General features: G+C 38.0%; 1 protein-coding gene across 2 annotated transcripts in view; it reads right to left on the bottom strand.

The window, feature by feature from the left end:
* The window catches only part of Fancm (FA complementation group M), a 117,888-nt gene extending 98,336 nt beyond the window's left edge, over positions 1-19,552 (bottom strand). For both annotated transcript variants that reach the window (XM_083142450.1, XM_083142451.1), the window contains exons 1-6: positions 19,451-19,552; positions 18,781-18,913; positions 15,449-15,702; positions 14,290-14,457; positions 10,063-10,235; positions 5,554-5,643 (exon numbers count right to left, since the gene is read on the bottom strand). In XM_083142450.1, coding sequence (XP_082998576.1) covers positions 5,554-5,643; positions 10,063-10,235; positions 14,290-14,457; positions 15,449-15,702; positions 18,781-18,899 — 804 coding nt within the window. In that variant the 5' untranslated portion in view covers positions 18,900-18,913; positions 19,451-19,552. The remainder of the gene's footprint in view (positions 1-5,553; positions 5,644-10,062; positions 10,236-14,289; positions 14,458-15,448; positions 15,703-18,780; positions 18,914-19,450) is intronic.
* Positions 19,553-20,096: the final 544 nt, after the last annotated feature.

The raw sequence follows: 20,096 nt of genomic DNA, 5'->3' as shown, positions 1-20,096 counted from the left end.
AGGGAAAGGCAAATGGTGAACTCCCGGCACCTTAAACTGGGGAGACTTCGGCTAAGGTATGGCAACCCTAACTGAACAGTCCCTGGTCCTCCAGGTTGGGGATTGGGAACAGGGCCGACAACCTGTCCTAGGTAACAATAAACCCAAAGAAGAATGCTGGAAGGATTTAATGAGATGAACCTGGAAACGGAATAAGGTTTACGATATGAATGTGGAGAGCTTATATCGACCTGAAATAACACAAGAACTGAAGAAAAACAAAATAAGCATCGCTGCTATACAGGATGTACGATGGAAAGGTAGCGAGTGACATATTTCATACTGATGACTTCACACTATGTTATAGTGGTGGTGGTGATAGGAACATTTTTGGAACAGGCTTCCTGATAAATAAGAAGCTGAAGAGCTCAATATTGGATTTGACGCCAGTTGATGAATGTGCTGCTTGAGACTCAGAGGTAAATATTTTAATACAACTTTTATATGCATTCATGACCCCTTCAGAAGAGGTTGAGAAAGACTCCTCCTATGATAATCTGAACCGTGTCTATCAAAGCACTCCCAGTCATGACATAAAGGGGACATGAATGCTAAAGTGGGGAGAGACATCCAGGTACAAAATGTAGGAAGACACAGCTTGCATGAGGTATCAAATGACAATGGATTGAGATTAACTGATTTTGCACTAAGCAGAAATATGATGATCCGCAGTGTGAGATTTCCACACAAAGGAGACCTGGGTACCTCCAGATGGGATGACCAGAAACCAGATTGACCATGTCTTGATTGATGCTTGATATGCTTCAGGTATTATTGATGTCAGATCTTGTACAGGTGCAGATTACGATTGTGGTCATTTTCTTGTAAGGATTAAATATTGCCTCAAATTAACTACCGCAAATAGACCAGGTAGAGCTAGGAACAGGAAGTATAATATTGAGAGATTGAAGAATGGAAGTACCAGGTTAGAATACAGACAGGTATTAGATGCACAACTTCAATATCATCAGAACAACAACAGTGAAATAGAAGAAAACTGGAAACTAATTAAGAATAGTATACATACTACATCTGAGGAAGTTTTGGAAATTGAACAACCTAGGAAGAGAAATGGTTGGTTTGACGAAGACCGTCACGAAGCAGTGAAGAAAAGGAATGAAGCAAGGAAGAAAATGCTAGAGATAGGAATGAGATTCAACAAAGTAAGCTATCTAGAAGCACGAAGAGAAGCTAAAGCTGTGTGTCACAAAAAGAAAAAGGAGTACAAAGAAAGTATTTTTGAGGATCTACAGCATAAGTTTGAAATGAAAAAAGCTAGAAAATGTTACGAGAGAAGAAGTTTTCAACCCAGAACTACAATTGTTGGAACAAAGATGGTAACTTGGTTGCTGGTGAACAACAGTTATTAGACAGATGGGCTGGATACTTTGAAGAGCTGTTGAGAAACAATCCAACACCAACAGTGAATGAAGAGACCTTCTATTATGGACCAGAACTCCACGTTCCTACTCTTACAATTACAGAAGTTAGTGGGGCTATTTGTGAAATGAAAGATAACCAAACACCTGGGAAAGATGCCATAACTGCAGAACTAGTCAAGAATGGCAGCAAACTCCAATTAGTTGTAGACATATGGGAAAATGAAAAAATGTCAGAAGACTGGCAGATGGCTATTACTTGCCTCATACATAAAAAATGAAGTAAATAAAAGTGGAGCAATTTTAAAGGAATTTCATAATTGAATATAGTTTATAAAAATCTTCACAAATATACTGGCAAGGCGTATAAAAATATATGGTTAAGAAAACCTTGGGGGAGAATATCAGTGTGGATTCAGGCAAAGAAGGAGCACTACCGATCACATATTTACAATTAGACAAGTTTTACAGAAATCATTTGAATACAATGATGTTCTTCATTTATTGTTTGTTGATTTCAAACAGGCATTGACCAGTTCCAGCTAATTAAAGTCATGAAGGAATTTTGTATCCCAATCAAGTTAATCAATTTAACTCAGATGACACTGCTGGAAACAAACAATGAAGATAAACTAAAAAAAAATTGTTGAGATGTTTTAGAACCAACTCTGGTGTTAGACAAGGAGAATTCCTATCAACCCTACTCTTTAATATCTGTCTGGAGAAGGTAATAGAGAGGCATAGAATTAAATCCAGGAGGATTCATTTTTAACAGGATGCTGATGGTATAGTTGTGATTGGACGAACAGTGCAAGTACTTAAAGAGGTGGTCACTCAGTTGCAAAGTGCATCATCACCCATGGGTCTGGTAATTAATGTTACCAACACTAAGTACATATGTAAAAAAAGAAGCAAACAACCAATAGACAAACTGAACTGAATGGTCAGACCTACAAAAGAGTTGAAACATTCAAATATCTAGGTTCACTAATTAACCCTTTTGAGCTGGATGACGAAATATTCGTCATCCATGGAAATTTCCCAAGGACGGGGCTCATTTTAAGCAAAATGTAACATGTTGGAAAATGTTTTTTTTAAAAAAAAAGTTGTAATAACATGATAAATGCCAATGAGAACTCGTTTTATTCAGAATTTCCAAGGCTTTCATTCGGTAAGGTAAACATGTTGATGTATACCCATTTTTGGAAGCAACAGACAGGAATTTCAATATTGATTTTCAAAGTTTGGCTAGCTCCCATCCGGTAGCACTCATAGATCTGGGCAAACCACCACTTGTCGCTGATTGCTTCAAGTTATATAATGGCGAATACATAGTATCAAAACGATAATACAAATAGTAAATTTTTTTTTTAAAAAAAAGAAGAAAACTCAAGTTCAAGGAGAATGTTTATCACAACTGACCAGAAACTCCACCAGAAATGTGACCATCGATCAAGGCAAACCGCCACTGGTCACCCCAAGTTATATAAATTCGAATACGATAGTACAAATAGTAAATTTTATATAAAAAAAAAAGAACTCAAAATCAAGCACATCCGCTAGCACCCATCGATCTGGGCAAACCGCCACTACTCGCTGATTGCCCCAAGTTATATAAAGGTGAATACGTAGTATCAAAAACGATAATACAAATAGTAAATTTAATAAAAAAAAGAAAAAACTCAAAATCAAGGAGAATTTTCATCACAACTGGCCGCAGAGACATCATCAGAAATGCACCCATCGATCAGGGCAAACCGCCACTGGTCGCTGATTGCCCCAAGTTATATAAAGGCGAATACGACAGCACAACAATCAGCCTGGCGACGTGAGAATGACATCAGAGTCTACTCGGCAATGATGGCAGATATGAGGTGAAAGCTTGGAGATTAAACCCAAAATGATTCCGTGTGTTTTTTTTTAATTCGGTTTCCTGTTTATTAAACTTTTATTACCAAAATATTTGTTTGACAAAATATTCGTAATCCATCCTTGAGTTACTTCTGACATCTATAGGCCCCACCCCGAAAGGGTTAATGCAAAAAATGATGCACATGTGGACATAAAAGAAAGAATTTCTGCAGGTAAGTGTTGCCTTCAAGCTCTTCACAAAATGCTTAGAGATTATCATATTTGAGTCATTAGGTGATAAATCAGGTGAGTACGGACAATGAGTCATAAATTCGACATTTTTCTGGACAAAAATCAACAGTTTGGTGTGCTGAGTGGGAACTGGCATTGTTGTGGTGAAGAATAATGCGGCGATTTGGGTTTGTTTTATGCAATTCATTGATGACCTCTGGCAAACAAATTGTTGTATACTGCTCAGCATTTACAGTCCTTCGATCTTCTAAAGCTATTGTTGCCACATGTCCGGTATAACTGAAGAAACAAGCAATCATTAGCTTGTCAGCACTCCACGAATGAACAACTTTTGTTGGTTTCGGCTCACTTTTTAACACCCAAACAGTGGATTGCTGTTTAGTTTCGGGTTCGTATGAATAGATCCAAGTTTTGTCCCCGTAAGTACACCAAATTTGACTTACCTCGGTTGAATTTTTTGAGCATTTCACCAATTTACACGAGCCTGTTTTTGAGCTTCAGTCAAGTTGTGTGGGATCCAATGGCTTGAAAGTTTCCGTACGTTTAGATGACCATGAAAAATCGTATGTATTGCTTTCATGTCAATGTTCAAGGATGCCTGAATCTCACGGTATGTCACATACCGATCTCTCTCAATCATTTCATGCACAGCATCAATATTACTAGCAACAACAGACGTCGATGGACAACCTTCACAAAATTCATCACAGAGAAATGTGCGACCACGCTGGAATTTGGAAAACCAATTGTACACAGTCCTATTGGATGGTGCTTCATCCCCAAAAGCCAAGTGAAGTCGCTCGATGCATTGTTTAAGTGTTAAACTACATTTGAAATCATAAAAAATCATTGCCCAAAAGTGTTCACGAGAAATTTGCATTTCTCACACGAAACTACTTCTTCAAACTACTGTGAAAAATAAACGAATAGGCTTAAACAAACAATCAAACATAATTTAAATAAAAAAATGGTCTATTCTTCCGATTTTTACAATAGCAGAACACTACCACCACAGTTGGTGGTAGTTTGCAGAAACTTTTCCTGCAACCCTCGTATACGAGCATGGAGAAAGAAAGCAATTGACAGAAATGAATGGTCATAAGTTCTGAGGGAGGCTAAGGCTAAACTAAAAGGGCCATAATGCTACAGAAGAGGAAGAAGAAGAGGAGGAATGTTGCACCATGAATTCAGTTTTAACGAGCAAATTAGGAACATTAATAATAATTATACCAGTGAGTTCTGCAAGGTCTACCACCTGCTGTTTGGTACTGCAAACATATTTTTTTAAAAAATGAAAATGCATTACATATTCCCCTACAGTATTGTTCCCAATGTTCTTCTATTGTTCTTGCCCATAAAATAATGACAGAAATACATCCATGGGACAATGGAGGAGACAATTTGATGCCCTCCAAAACAGTCAATTGACGAAGAAACTATTCCTTCAGTTGCACATGGAAGACAAACATACTTCATTGCAAACAGAGTAAATATATTTTGGTTTGCAATAACTGAGAAGATTGAAACAGCGAACATTGATATGTTTCCTTAATAAATACCTTAATAGATATAAATTCTTAATCAATAAATCATTGATTTCCAGTGTTTTGGTGCATTTATAATCCCTATCCCCCAACTCGTAGATAAGTAAGTTTCTTGTATAACATAGGTAAAGTAGGGTTAATGAATATAAAAAAGGAATTTCACATATAATGGTGTAAAGCATAAAAAGTTAAAAGGTGCAACAACACACAGCACAGAGGCATGAAAGCTGGTGAACGACGAGACTGGTAAAATTTCAATTTACATTTCTTTTAAAATGAAAAAGATTGTATTATCTTCCTCCCCTTTTTTTTAACAATTAACCTCAAAAGGATGCTATTTTTAACTGTTCTAGTGACAAAAGACAAAAGCAATAACAATATTTAACAATAAAACGGACAAGTATTTTTTCAAGCAAATTAGAAAACAAATAGCAAAATAGTGTAAAATGTATGCCAAAAAACGCTATCATGATATTATTGCACCTTACCTGCTGAATTGCCTTAACATCGTTCCCTGGAGTGGCAGACAATGCTAAAACCCTGAAGTTTGAGTTGAACTGGACCAAGGATTTAATCACCTGCAAAGAAAACATGCTGCTAAAAATATCACAGCTGAGTGGTTACTGATGTACTAGTTTTGTTCAATACCAGTGATAAGAGAATTCGAAACTATTGGTTGGAATTTATTTGCCAATACAGTGTAACTTCAGTTTTACGTTTTTCAGAGAACCATTAAAATGCAGGAAAATGTAAAATCTGGGAAAATTTTATAATATTTTGCTCTATTGGGACTATGAAAACAATGTACAAGGGTCATTCAAGGTTGACCGGGATTTTCGTACGTAAAAAATCGATGAATAGCCAGATCATGATGAAACGTGCGGGTGATGTAATGTATTCCTTCGCGAGTAACTAGCGCCCGGCATGACGTATTTCGCGAATGCGCAGCAGTTGCAGCGAACATGGCGGCAAGCAGTGTGTCTGTGGCTGTGGAGCAGCGGTGTGTAATCAAATTTCTCGTGAAGGAGAAAGTGAAACCAGCTGAGATTTTCAGACGATTGCAAGCACAGTATGGTGAACAAACGATGTCGCGGACAAGAGTGTACGAATGGTGTGAGCAGTTTCGCGAAGGCGTTATCCATGTGGATTTTCTGGACAAAGGGAGCACGATTAATGCCCAGTATGACTCCACACTGTTGAGTGGTGCTGTACGAAAGTCCATTCGCAAGAAAAGACCTGGGACGTTGTCTGGAAATGTCATTCTTCTCCATGACAATGCCCACCCTCACACGGCCAATGTGACAACAACAACTCTGGCTGACATGCGCTGGGAAGTTCTGCCCCATCCCCCCTACAGTCTGGATTTAGCCCCCCATCCCCCCTACAGTCCGGTTTTAGCCCCCAATGATTATCATTTGTTTGCACCCCTTAAAGACCATCTGGGAGGGAAGAAATTCACGACAGACGAAGCACTGTGGAGCGATGTCCTCCAGTCGCTACGACAACAACCAAGTTCTTTCTACGCCAAAGGAATTCGGGAGCTGCCAGAAGGATGGCAACGGTGCCTCAGCACGCATGGAGAATACTTTGAAAAACTGACATAGTTTGGTGTTTCTTCTGCTACCTATTTCCTCTGCAGAAATAAAAGCCCCGGTCAACCTTGAACGACCCTTGTATAATGCAGGAAAATGTAAAACCAAGGAATATATAATTGGGGTTCCACTGTACCAGCCAATACTTTTCTGGAGTTAGGGTACTTTACTGGGTTCGTAAAAAATGCAACATATTTGCTTTAAAATATACAAAAAATACATTAGAATATTAAATTACATGTTGTGTCATCAAAAAATTACGTTTTTCACACAAAACTGGTGCAAATTAGAGAAACTTGTAATTTTGCATGATTTCCACTCTGCAAAAGTGTTGAAAGGTATTTTTGCTATTGCGGAGCCTGTGAAAGATCAATATGCCAAAAAAGTATCAGTCGGTATCGGTAAACAAATTCCAACCAATACTTTCTGACATAGACACCACTGGTATCGGCTGATACCAATAAATCAGCAATGGTATCGGTTCAGCCCTACTGCTCAGCAAAGAGGAGAAAGTCTCTGGCGCTGCTGTCCTGTGAGTAACTTGTTTGTTCGAGGTGGGGTTGGGTGGTAGCAAGTACTGCTCGATTTCTCACACCCTTTCAATGTTGCCAAAGTTACATGGACGAAAGGTCATTGAGTTCGAGTGGGTCTGTTGTGTATGTTGTTTGTACCAAAATGAAGGGCAAAACCATACATAGTGAGAGCCGAGAGGTGATTTTGAATGTTGATAAATTTTTTGACAACGAAGCGAAAGAAGGACGTTACACCTTTCCGGTGTACAAAGCATACGGCGGCTGCAGTTCGAATGTCCGACACTTTCATAAAGAAAATTAGAAAGCAAGGAAATTCCGGGGGAAAATTCACGACACCAGGTAAGCACAGGTCTGCCGAAAAGTGTAGAATTGTTGTAGACGACTTTGACAAGTGTTTGATTCGAAGAACTATTGGAAATTTTTATACAATTGAACATGAAGTGCCAACAGTAAAAAAATGTGCTTTCAAAATTAAAGAAAGAAATTATTTTTCAGGGTAGTCGTGAAACTCTTTGCAACATTATTTGCAATGACTTAGGATTTTGTTTCCAAAAGTGCAAAAACGTCACGTTTTGCGGCAGGTCCGCCAGAATTCCATCTGTGAGGCAATGTGGCAACAGCGTGTCATTTGAGAGCAGAGGAAAAGAAGGATTTCCCCCAGATTCTCGTCTGCTGCCCTTCACTGGGACAGAAACAAGTGGGGGTGGATTTTAGTTCGCATATTTTCCGCGTGTTTTCTCTTCTTTGCTGAGTAGTACTATAAATATCTCACAATTAGCACAATATTGTGCCACTTTGATACAATTTATGGATATAAACACACAATCTTCATCCCATACTTTTTTTTAATACTAAATGTCTAAATATGCAGTTTCTTTTGCATTGCAAAAGCTTGGTTCATCTGGTGTGACATGCATTTATTAAGGAGGACAATTAACCATTTGGAATTTTACATCGGATCGGAGGAATATCAGTTATCAGTATCAGTAAATGTTATATCAGTATTGGCCAAAATTTCATATCGGTCCATCCCTAATATGTATGTACGAGGGTGAATCAAATATCAACGAGCCTTGTGCGGAAAAACTAAATTTATTGAAGGAAACAGAGACATTGCCACATCCTATTTTTCTACATAGTCTTCGCCCTTAGTGATACATTTTTCCCAACGTTGTGGAAGGTTCTTGATGCCGTTCTCGTAGAATGAAGCTGGGCGGGTAGCCAACCAGTTGCCAACAAGGGTTTCCATTCAGCAGCTTGGGAACCCACCGAGCTGTGATCTTGCGGAAGCCCAAGTGCTTTGTGATGATTGATTGGACACTTCCGTAGCTCACACCAAGTTCTGCCGCAATTTGCTTGACAGTGACTCGGCGATCCTGTTCGACAAGCTCAGGAACACGAGCCATGTTGTCATTTGTCGCACTGGTGCGAGGACGACTGGGGTGCACTTCATTTGCAACACGTTCACAGCTTTGCTGGAATTCCTTACAGCACACCTTCACTCTTGCCCATGAGAGGGTACCATTTCCAAACTGGGCCTCCAAATTTCGGCCGGTTTGACGTTTTCCTGGGTGAGGAACTTGATGATTATGCGTTGCGCAACAGACACTGGCAAACTCTGCTCACTCATCGTGAGAGCTACTAAACGAAGCATGCAACATGCCGCCTGTTCTAGTTCCTGACTCACGACAGCCCCACCTACCGGCCGCACATGCCCAATCACACCCTGCTATCCATTCCGACGCTTAGCCAATCAAGGCTCGTTCATATTTGATTCACCCTCGTATGTTTTGTTTTCAACAACGTGGCTTATTGTAGCATTTGGCAGTTTTGTTGTATTAAAATACAATCATGCAAAATACACTTTGTTCATGGAAAATCATATTCATGTAATTGCATCTAACGAAGTAAGAACACAGAACAAGTCAACCCACCATATCCACTAAGCAATGTCAAACCATATTTCACACAACATGCAATTACAAAAATAATTATTCAGTGCTTTTCACAGCCAAGTCGACCAGCAGGTAGCAGTGAGAATGCATTTGCCAATTTGCCAGCATTTAGACCCACAGCTGTACGCTGACCTTGGCATTGGATGCGTTATCCAGATAGCTGGTGTCCAGTTTGTACATTTTTGTGTTAACAAGTGTTTTAGGTTACGTACTACTGGTGCTTTCCTGCAGTCGAATAATGCCACACTCTATGTACTATAGAACTAATTTTTATTTAAGACTCTTGGGTCACTACAAATTTTTGTAGGAAAGTTAGAAGGTGTTTTGCAGCAGAATTCTCAGATGTTCGTTCCACACAGAGACAGGGTTCGAAAACTTGAAGAAATTTAGGGGAACAGGGTCTCTTCTTGATAAGAAGCGAAGGATAAAACAGTGTATGCTTACTGAGGAGAAACTAGACGACATTGGAGCATGATTGGAACATACTCTTAAAAAAATCCCTCCAGTACCTTTCACAATAAACAGCTATTTCCATGACATCTGAGTGGCGAGCTACCAAGCTTTTAAACCTGAAGCGATGCATTATAAGAATTGAAAGAAAACATCAGGTGAGAAATTGAAGCAATTCCAGAATAGGAAATTTCCTTAAAAAAATGCCGTAAATGTGTGGATGCAGGAGGACATTTCCAAAACCTCTTGTAACAAGGTATGTAACTGTCAGCGTAATTGTAAGTTTATTTCATTACATAGCTACCAGTTCTAGTTACGCGAACGTTGAATACAGTTTGCTGGTGGACATTCTCTCACTGACCGGCATGCTACAATACATACAAATAAAAATGAGTTTCTTTTTTTTTTTTTAATTTTTGAAGTTACTGATTCCATACGTAACAGGACTGAGAAACCTGCTTGCTTACCTGGCAGTATGCATAATTTCCAGTAGCTCGGTGTGCTTCATCTACAACAACACACTTTACGTAGTCAGCAGGACACACTCCTCGACTCAAATCATTCATCATCACTTGTGGAGTGAGGAAGAACATTCGCTTTGTCTGCCATGCAGCTATGCGATCTGCTGGTGCCTGGGAACCTATTAGAATTGGTAGTCAATAAAAAACTTTGCATTTTTTAAAATTTTATATTATTTTCATCATGACATTTTAACTTAATTGTGTTCATGAGGATGACTTTGGTATAGAGATTGAACCTGGGTAAACCACTTCATCATTCATTCATGCTCATCCTTACAGTTAACCTGGGAGGTTGAAAAGTAACAAGAAATACCAGAAGTCGAAAAAAATATGAAATGGATGAAGGTACATTCATATAGAAACAATAAAATTTCAAAATCTTATTGTAAAGTAATTTATGCAAATAGGCGAGTCAGTACCAGTTCCAAATATATTATTGATGATAAAACCCCAGGGTATACAATGATATTGCTACCCTTCAAGCAAAAAACAAAATGACAAATTTCTAAAGACATATTTTTTTAAGAATGGTTTGATTAGGCCTGAAACACATCCAAATGAAAAATATATTCCACTTAATGCAAACACACTAATTAGGACTGAACTGACAGTTTAAAGTGAGATACAAACCACTATGCACCTCCAACAGAAATGCAACCAGGGACCTCTTGATTATCAGATGACAGTGTATGCTCTTGGAGAGATACAGTAGTTTTTCTAAAGGTCACAGAAGCCATGTGGCAGCTAAACCATAAGCTAACATGTAAGTGTACTTATGATACAAAGATGATAATAGCTATCTTTAAAAATTTAACTACAGACTTCACCTTACTTTGAGATTGTGTTTAATGTTGTTGTTTTGGGACCATAATAAAATTCAAGTATAATTCCTGGTATTCAAGGTGAACTTTCCAAAAATTCAAGAATACAAGCAGATATTTTTTTTCTATTTCAACCTTATGTATTATTTATTGCCTCTCACCACCCCCCCCCCCCCCCACACACAAATACATTAACAATGTAAAGGGTCTGTGTGATTCCAACGTACCCACAAATTTTAATTCGATGGTTAATTTAGTATGTAACTTCTCTAACATCACATTTCTTGCCTCTTTTGGCTAATCAGGACAAGGCAAATGAATGACTACGAGGAGTATTTGAAGTAGGGGTGGAGGAGAAATCCCTCCCTCCCACTACCACCACCACCAACCAGCACAATCTAAGCATCACCCAAGATGCCTACAAGACGAGACGAAACTGGTCTGTCCTATCTCGTTTCGAAAACATTCGCTTGTCCCGTCTCCTTTTATGAGATGAGATGGGAAATGTGTCATCTTGTGAGCAACACTAACTCTAACAATAGAAGCATCCCCTAGGTGTCCCCAAACTTTCGAGCAAACATCCCACCCCCCCCTTCCACTCCACGTAACAATTTCCAATTCACTAAAAGGACATTCACAAAGGAACGGTCATGCCCAGGTCAATAGTCATACCTGGAACATGCGACTTCCTCAGATAAATCATGAATTTTGTGTATAATTATTACGATGCCAGTTCATTTGTGGTAATTCTGAATCGGCGGTTTGGTTTGCATATATAAGCAAGATAATACCCAGTTTTCTAGGGCTTGTAACATTGAAACGAGAAGTCAAACAAACAAACAAAAAAAATCATTAAGAAAGTTCTGTCTTTATAATCTCTATGCACTGTGAAAGTTTGTACTGTAAGCCTTTGCATAAGTTTTCTATATTTTTCGAGACTTGAGAAGAGAACGAGAATTGTCCTCCCAAAACCGAGACAGATCTTTATAATTCAAGACGAGACTGTCAACGGGACATTTACAAATAAACACAATACAGACATTTACAACTCTCAACAAGAACGAGACCAAGACTGCCATGTCTCGTCTCGATAGGATCCCTAGTGGTGATGTGAACCAACCAATTAATGCGTTCGGGGTAAAGAGATGAAGTGGCTTTTTCGCAGTACAAAATTCAAAATATATTGTACCATTTCAGTACGTGATATAATGTTATACACATTATTTCCTTGTAATAATTATACATAAACTAAGCTTTGAAATGCACTGTGCAAATGATGTAATCTTCTCAGTGTATTTTCTCTTATCTGCACAAAAATATTTTATCATAATTTGTGCATCAGAAATGAAACTCAAACTGAAATTGCTTTATGGAAAATAAAGTAAAATAGGCCTTATAAATAAAGTAAGGAATGTGCAAATTGTTATTTTGCATTCTGAAAGTATCCGAACTGTCCGCAGCGCGAGAATCAGTCGAGGGTTCGGGTAAGCTGTGCCAGGTGGCAGTGGGGCCCTTAACCTTCAAAACAAGGCCTTGCTCAGTTTCCTGCGAGCAGTGGTTGAGGTGCAATTGCTCTTGTTGTGTACACATAAAAAACGTCATGTCGAGAATTTGGTGAAAATGGAGCGCACTTTGGAACAGCGCTACGCTGTGAAATTTTGTGTTAAATTGAAAAAAAACAACTTTACGGAGACTTTAACCATGAATAGATGAAACCTGGCTATTCGAGTATGACCCCGAAAGCAAGAGACAAAGTTCAGAATGGCACACCCCCGTGTGGCTGGGTGGCTCAGTCGGTAACGCGTCTGACTATCATGCTAAAGGTCCCGGGTTCGATCCCCGGCCAGTTCAAATCCGGGAACTTTTCTAACGGTGGAAGTGGCCCCAGCGCCTACCCAGCGTCGAATAACATGGGTACCTGGGGGAAACCCTGGGGGGTAAAGGCAGTCAGGGGTGTGATGCTGATCACATCACCCCCACTCACGACCGGATCAAGAAAGTATGGGGCGTTACCCCCACACCCCCTATATGCCTTCATGGCATGGTGCTAAGCACAGGGGAACACTTTACCTTTTACACCCCCACGTCCCCTCGTCAAAAGAAGGCCCGGATGTCAAAATCAAAGGTGAAGACAATGCTCCTTGTCTTTTTCGACGTGAAGGGGGTCGTGCACAAAGAGTTTGAACCTGCTGGGACCACCGTGAATGCAGCTTACTACAAAACAGTGCTTGAGTGTCTCCGACAGAGGGTCCAGCACGTCCGGTCTGACATCACCGACAGGTGGGTGCTTCAACACGACAACGCACCAGCTCACACAGCGCTGTTGGTAGGTGAGTTTTTGGCCAACGTACGCCTGACAACGCTTCCTCATCCCCCTTACAGCCCGAATTTGGCACCGGCCGACTTATTTTTGTTTCCCAAGGTCAAAAGGGTGCTCAAGGGGAAGCATTGTGCATCATTTGAAGAGGTTCAAGCTGCCACGACCACAGAATTAAAGAGGGTGTCAGTCAAGGACTTCCAGGACTGCTGTGAACAGTGGAAAAGTCACTATACTCGCTGTATTGAGGCTGAAGGTGCCTACATTGAAGAATATTGACAGCAGTTGTAATTGTCATCAATAAATTGTTTGCAAATAAATAAGTTCGGATACTTTCAGAATGGACCCTGTAGGTTATGGTAAATTTGTTTAAATATAAGTTTAAAAAATATTTTTGAAAATTTGGTCAGTAACCAATTTTACAAGCAAAATTTTTCGCATTACCTGAGAACATGCACGCAGCAGAACCCATTCATTTATCTTGCACGTGGGCAACAGGAATATTTAATAGAAGAATGATCATCTCGAGGCATAACTTTCTCTTACACTATTGCTCCTTCTTCCATTAGTTAAATCTGTACAGATTTGTAAAACTGCTGCACACGTTGACTCTCCATGGGCTACACCCAGACCCAGTACACCGAACGCTCGAAGAGCAGACAACAGAGTTCTAAGTAGTGACGTATTAACATGGTGGGGCCTTGTTTTGAGCGCAATGCTAGCCTCGCAACTTTGGAAGTCTCGTTCTTGCCTTTTACTGAATGCAGAGAAACGCGAGGTCATTTCTCCAGCGTGTAGTTTTTTAAAATTGCTGTAAAAAAAAGAAGTGGAAATGTCCATTCCCCGAATTCACGAAATGTTTTAAATCCACCTTATGCACAGATAGGCTAATTGGGACTTGCAGTGTAAAGTGGGATACATACCACTGTGCATCAAACCTGGGACCTTGACTATAGTCCTACTTAGAAGACAATGGCATTCTTAAAAGTAATTTCTGGGTCTACAAATAGCATCAAAATATATAACCAAACATACCTGTCAATTCAACAGTGTCTTCCTTTGGGATTCCGGTTATGTTGAAGCAAGCTTGCACTTGCTGGGCTACAAGAGGCTTTGTTGGTGCTAGAAATATTATCCGTCCTTGCGGAAACCAGCGGTAGAAGTTATACATAACAACAGCTGCAATAAAGGTCTTCCCCAACCCTGAAAGAAGTCAGCCAGGTCAAAATCAATTTCATTTGTATTATTACTTGTAATGCATCTGTCCAGTAAAAATATTAACAACCTACCAAAATATATTTAATGAATCTTGAGGATTTCACTGCAAATAAACAATAAAAAAGTAGGCATTAAGTGGAATGTGGGCTGTTAAAAAAAAGTTAGGAATTTTGTCACCTCTTCCCCTCAATATATTTCACATCCAGAATTAACTTTTAGAAACACCAAATCCTGATTACACAAATGGGTGAAAAGCAATTTCATTTTGTAAATTTGTTAATTGTAAATGTGAAAATTTTGTCGATATCACCATGAAATCAATTTTATCAATAGCAGCTAAAAATGACAAATCTGAAATTCTTGACTTTTTCCTAACATTTATTTATAGTATATGGTATAGTTGGAAATTAAGAAAATATACATTTTTATTCAATTATTTCATTTTTTATGAAAAACCCCTACCACAAGGCTGGTTAAGATTAAAACAGAAGCTGTACTTTAACAAGAGATTTAGACTTGCTTTAATTATTAATGCTTCAGACTTCATCCTGGATGGGGAATGGCCACATTACTTTATTTAATATGTTTACAAAACTTCAAGCACACAAGAATGCAAATCTTAAGAAACGAAGTGATCATATCTTAACCACAACTCAATACAATTTTAGATTTACAAATATTCAATTCTATTAAATCCCAGTACAGGTATACAGCAATGTAAATTCACTACACTATAAAAAATAGCAAAAATTCCTGATCACAAGCATACTTTTTGTTGATTTCTATACATTATTGACTGGTAGACTTCAATATGGATGCCCAGAAAGCATTCCTTGTGCATGTGCAACCAAGATAGCACCTTGGTGACACAACAAGCATGCAGCATGCCACACGTCATCATGAAAACTTCCTTATCATAGTGCCAAAAGCTAGTAAAGACAACAAAATAAGGAAAATTATGCCAATAACAACGTACCTGTCGGTAAGCTAACCAATGTATTCTTGAACAATGCAGCTCGCACAATATCGAACTGGTACTGCCTCACTGCATAGTTTGTTGGGTAAATCCATGTTTTGCCTGCAGTATAGTCAAAACCATTAGCATCTTTTGCATTGCGTTGTGTCTCATGGTTTTCTGCATTGTGGAAATTGTCTTTGCTTGTGCTGGGTGCCTGGAATTCTTCATGCACTGGAGACCATCTTGAAGGCAATTCAACTTCATTATAATGCCTGGAAAAAATTAAATCAATGTTAACAACAAGAATGATCAGATCTCAATAATATCTTCAGAATAAAACAAACAGTGACATGATTATTAGAGGCACATATTTTTGGTAAATAAAAAAAGCAAAATTTCGGTATAAAAACTGAGTCAATTTCGGGTTCAAAAGCGGCAAATAAAATAAAATATCGGTGTTATAGTGGTGAAAAATTGGATCAAAAGTGGTATATAAAAAAGACATTTTGGTTTTAAAATTGTGAACATAATCCTAAATTTGATTTAAAAACTACACTTATTTAACAGAATTAACATTTCACTTCTAATAGCCCATTTATGTAGTTATCCGAGTATTAAGTTTATTTCTGTGTCAAGGAGTCAATTTTTGTTTCTCCAATATTAACAGCAGAATTAATCAATTTTCCGGGAATTGCATAACTCTCAGGATAATTCAGACCTCAGAAGGTGCTGCATCGGTGAATAAACCCTAAATTTCGTGTTTAAGAGTTAATTTCGCATTATTTCGTGACAAAACATGCTCACAAAATGCATCTCACACAGCAATGGGACTTTCCCTACCATTTCATAAATGTATTGTAAAATAAAGTAAATCAAACACCAAGGACTGAAAACTTATGAAACCAACACAGAAGTGAAATTATCATTAGGAGTGTTAGGTTTGGGGCCGATTGTAATTTTCGACATTTTTGTTAAGTTAGGAGTGCTAAGTTACATTGCATGTGTTTTTTTTTGCTATTTGAGTATGCATGCAACTGGTTTTTACTAATAAAAAGCGGCGAAAGTACTCCGAGATAGGTTTTTCACTTATGTGGACCATACTTTGGGATAAAATACTTCCATTATTTATGTCTGCCGCATGTTGGAACCAATTTTATATTACGTAAAACATCAAAATCTGTTGATTAAAAAAATATCAACTAAATTCAAGAGGGGTTCAGTGGGTAAACAGCTAAATGTTTAATATTTTAAAATTGGTAAAAAATTCCCAAAGATCCATGTGAAATTAAAAATGCACAAATTAAACACTCCCTTCTCCTGGTGACATAATTGAAAAAAATAAGAAGAAGAGGAGGATATCAATGTGATTGAAAACACTTGGTAAGATCAGAATGCATTGAGAGATTATCACTTACAAGGTACGTTCAGTGTGTCTAACTCACGGAACCTATTATTTCTGGTTCTGAATTTCAAGTTACAGCAGCCATCATCCTTGTAACTGTTGGGAACCTTGTACTACATATGAATTCATTCTGCCAGAAATGCAGAGAAGAACCATGCAGGAATACTAAGGAAATGGAATCTCACTAACTTTCTCTAAACGTAGTTTTTTTTTTCCCCACAACAGCATTAGATATGGAAAACTAGTGAAGAATGATCACCAATAGCCCCAAATTAATAATAATTTTTCACAACTTTTATAGGAGTGTTAGAAACTGCTTTAGAATACTGGAAATTATTGCGGAATTAAGTTCAAAGGTTGGAGAAACTAATTAGCAGTTAAGAGCTTCACTAAGAATTATTTAACGGAGAAATTATGATAAGGAAAAGGAGCATAAGTGAGCATCCTCGCTTTGCAGCAAGCAGCTGTTCTTGGTTTAGTGTTGAAACCAGATATTATGTGAGCAGGTGTTGGAAGCATTTACCCCTTTGCACCCCATGAAAGTGAAGAAGGTGGCTGCAGCTGCACATATCCAAAACACCAGTAAATGAATGACTGCGCACAAATAATCATGTGGAAGTATACGGAAGATGGAAATCAATCTGTACAAAACACATCCTAAGTAATCACTTATTGATCATATTGAAATTGAACCATGTAAAAAATGCCAGGGTACCATGATTAGCTGGAATTAAACAATCAGAACTTGGGCCGAATGACCAATACCCCTAGTAATCATACTCATTGAGTCCAGTGGCGTATTTGGAGTGAATTTACAATACCGGAAGTATCTCCCAATTTGTTTGAAATTCGGCATACTCACTAATTTTGGACTCGTAATCACGAATCTGCAGTTCAAATTTGGCGGTCACGTCTAGAAATTGCAAAATAAGCCGAAATAAGCAGGTCCATGAACAGAATAAACACCCTTGATTTATGAAGGATACAAATATTTTTTGCAATGATTAGCGTTTAAAAACTATGTTCATGATGATCCTGAGTTTTAACTATGCTTGCCTAACTTAACCTAAAATTACCATGAATGGTTCGTGGGTCAAACATTTTTTCCTTTTTTACGCGACATGCCATTTTCTCTCATGCAAATCAACGGGTCTCACTTATTGCACAACACTTGAGCAACCTTCGCATGTCACTTGTTCATATCTACTATGTTAGTGTATGGACAATCAGAGCGGTAATTTCTGACCGTTATTTTGCAATTTCTAGATGTGACCAGCAAATTTTAATTGCAGATTCGTGACTAGGAGGCCTAAATTAGTGAGTATGCCGAATTTCAAAGAAATTGGAGATACTTCCGGTATTGTAAATTTATACCACGTATTCTCCCATGTTATTTGGTTTACCGCCAGTAAACCAACTCTTTTCATAAAAATTGCAGAAAAATTTGGAAGTTGTTGGACTTCTGTTTGTATTTTATTTGCATGCCTGCACTGTTGTTTTATGTTTATTATATATAATTAATATACCTATAATAAATATGTGCAAGAAATAAGAATTGTTGTGGTAAACCAGGTCAAATACGCCACTGATACAGTCACTAATTGTGTGTGTACCTGCCCACACACAAAGAAAAAAATCATTACACACACAATATACAGAAAGTTTAGAGTACACATTATGCACGTGCACTTTTAACTATAGTAAATCAACACAATGTGCAGCATCTACATGGGTGACAACATTACTGTAACATACAGATGGGCCATGGCAGAAATGCTATCAGAAAATTCTGAGCAAGAAACTGAGGTAGAAAACAGATGAGGCATAAATTGAGAAGTATTAGTAATGACATGCTGAACCAATAGATGCTTCAGTTTTTACATCTGTTTATATTTCTGACTTACCAGAAATGGGAGAATTCCAAGTGCATTATAATGTTACAACTCACCTTAGACTTTCCTCCAGCGCTTGTGCCAAGTACACATCATCATCACAACCATCTTCAAGGTGTTTGCTGAAGTCCTCATCCATTTTGTTCAATTGTGGTGCCATGCTATACTGGACCATTCATTTATCCCAACCTTACATAAAAAAAAAAGATCAAGAGGAAAACTTAGGAACAATTAAATCAGACAAAATACTTCTTACGAAATGTTCAATTGTCAAGTATATACACATGATCGCACCAATAAATATATTAGAATGGATAACAAAAATATTAAAATATCGTTACCTAAATTGCTTATTTTTGTCATTCAGAATATGTTCAGTCAACTAAAAAAAAAACAGTACAAAATTCAGTATAATGATAATAATTAGGTACTGTTATGCTTGGCATAATTGGTTAGGTTTTTCATTAATCATACTTTAATGAAAAGAATGAATGCACAGTCGAGGCACAAATTACGATGAAAACCTAACAGAATAATGCTGTTTTGACTGCATCCTGTTCTATCATGATTCGCACCCAGACACAAACATCATGTAATTTATATTCAAAAATCGTCAGCTGCTTACTTCCACCATACTGCATTGTCCTAAACTGATCGAATATTTAGGTGTAGCAATACGATAAACTATGTTATTCGTTCCCGAATACATCTTTGATAAAAACTTACCTGAAGTCTTTTATTTACAATATAAATCATATAAATATAAATCATTTGTCCAAGGAATTCATCTCTACGAAGAAATCATAATCAAACCAAGACAAAGTCACGTCAACCAACCAAAAAAGAGCTATTCGATTCCAAACATGGCTCTTGCAAATTGTCAACCACTGAAGGGAAAACCAGGGAGCAGGGGCAGGGACGGGATCCTGGCCCGCAGCTAGAGGGGGGCAAATGTCAACCTGAGACCAGTGATATGCCGTAGACTATAAGTTTACGTCTACATGCGTTGTCTACGCGTAGATTACATAGGGTTGTAGTTTACATAGACTACGTAGACAATCTAAAGTGCATTAAAATTAATTTTCAAGGCTTTCATGAAAGGAAAGTGACATTTTAAACTATATTGGTTCCTAACGAAATGAAAAGAACCCTATTTACAACAAAATTTCTCTTCTCTTCTATTACCAACTATGGAAGAAGATAAATAGTATGCAAAAAACAACAACAGATGGCAGTCGTGAAGCAAGAGTGGTCTATTTCCCATAAAACACTAGAATGTTATATATATTAGGTTTGTTCCTAGGTGAGAAATTGTTCGAATTTGGAAGAAATAGTATGAAAAGTTCTCCTCACACATCATCAACTGATACGC

The sequence above is a fragment of the Lepisma saccharinum genome, chromosome 21 (assembly GCF_977018435.1).
Source record: "Lepisma saccharinum chromosome 21, izLepSacc3.1, whole genome shotgun sequence".
NCBI classification, from domain to species: domain Eukaryota; kingdom Metazoa; phylum Arthropoda; class Insecta; order Zygentoma; family Lepismatidae; genus Lepisma; species Lepisma saccharinum.
This window is presented reverse-complemented; position numbering and strand designations above follow the sequence as displayed.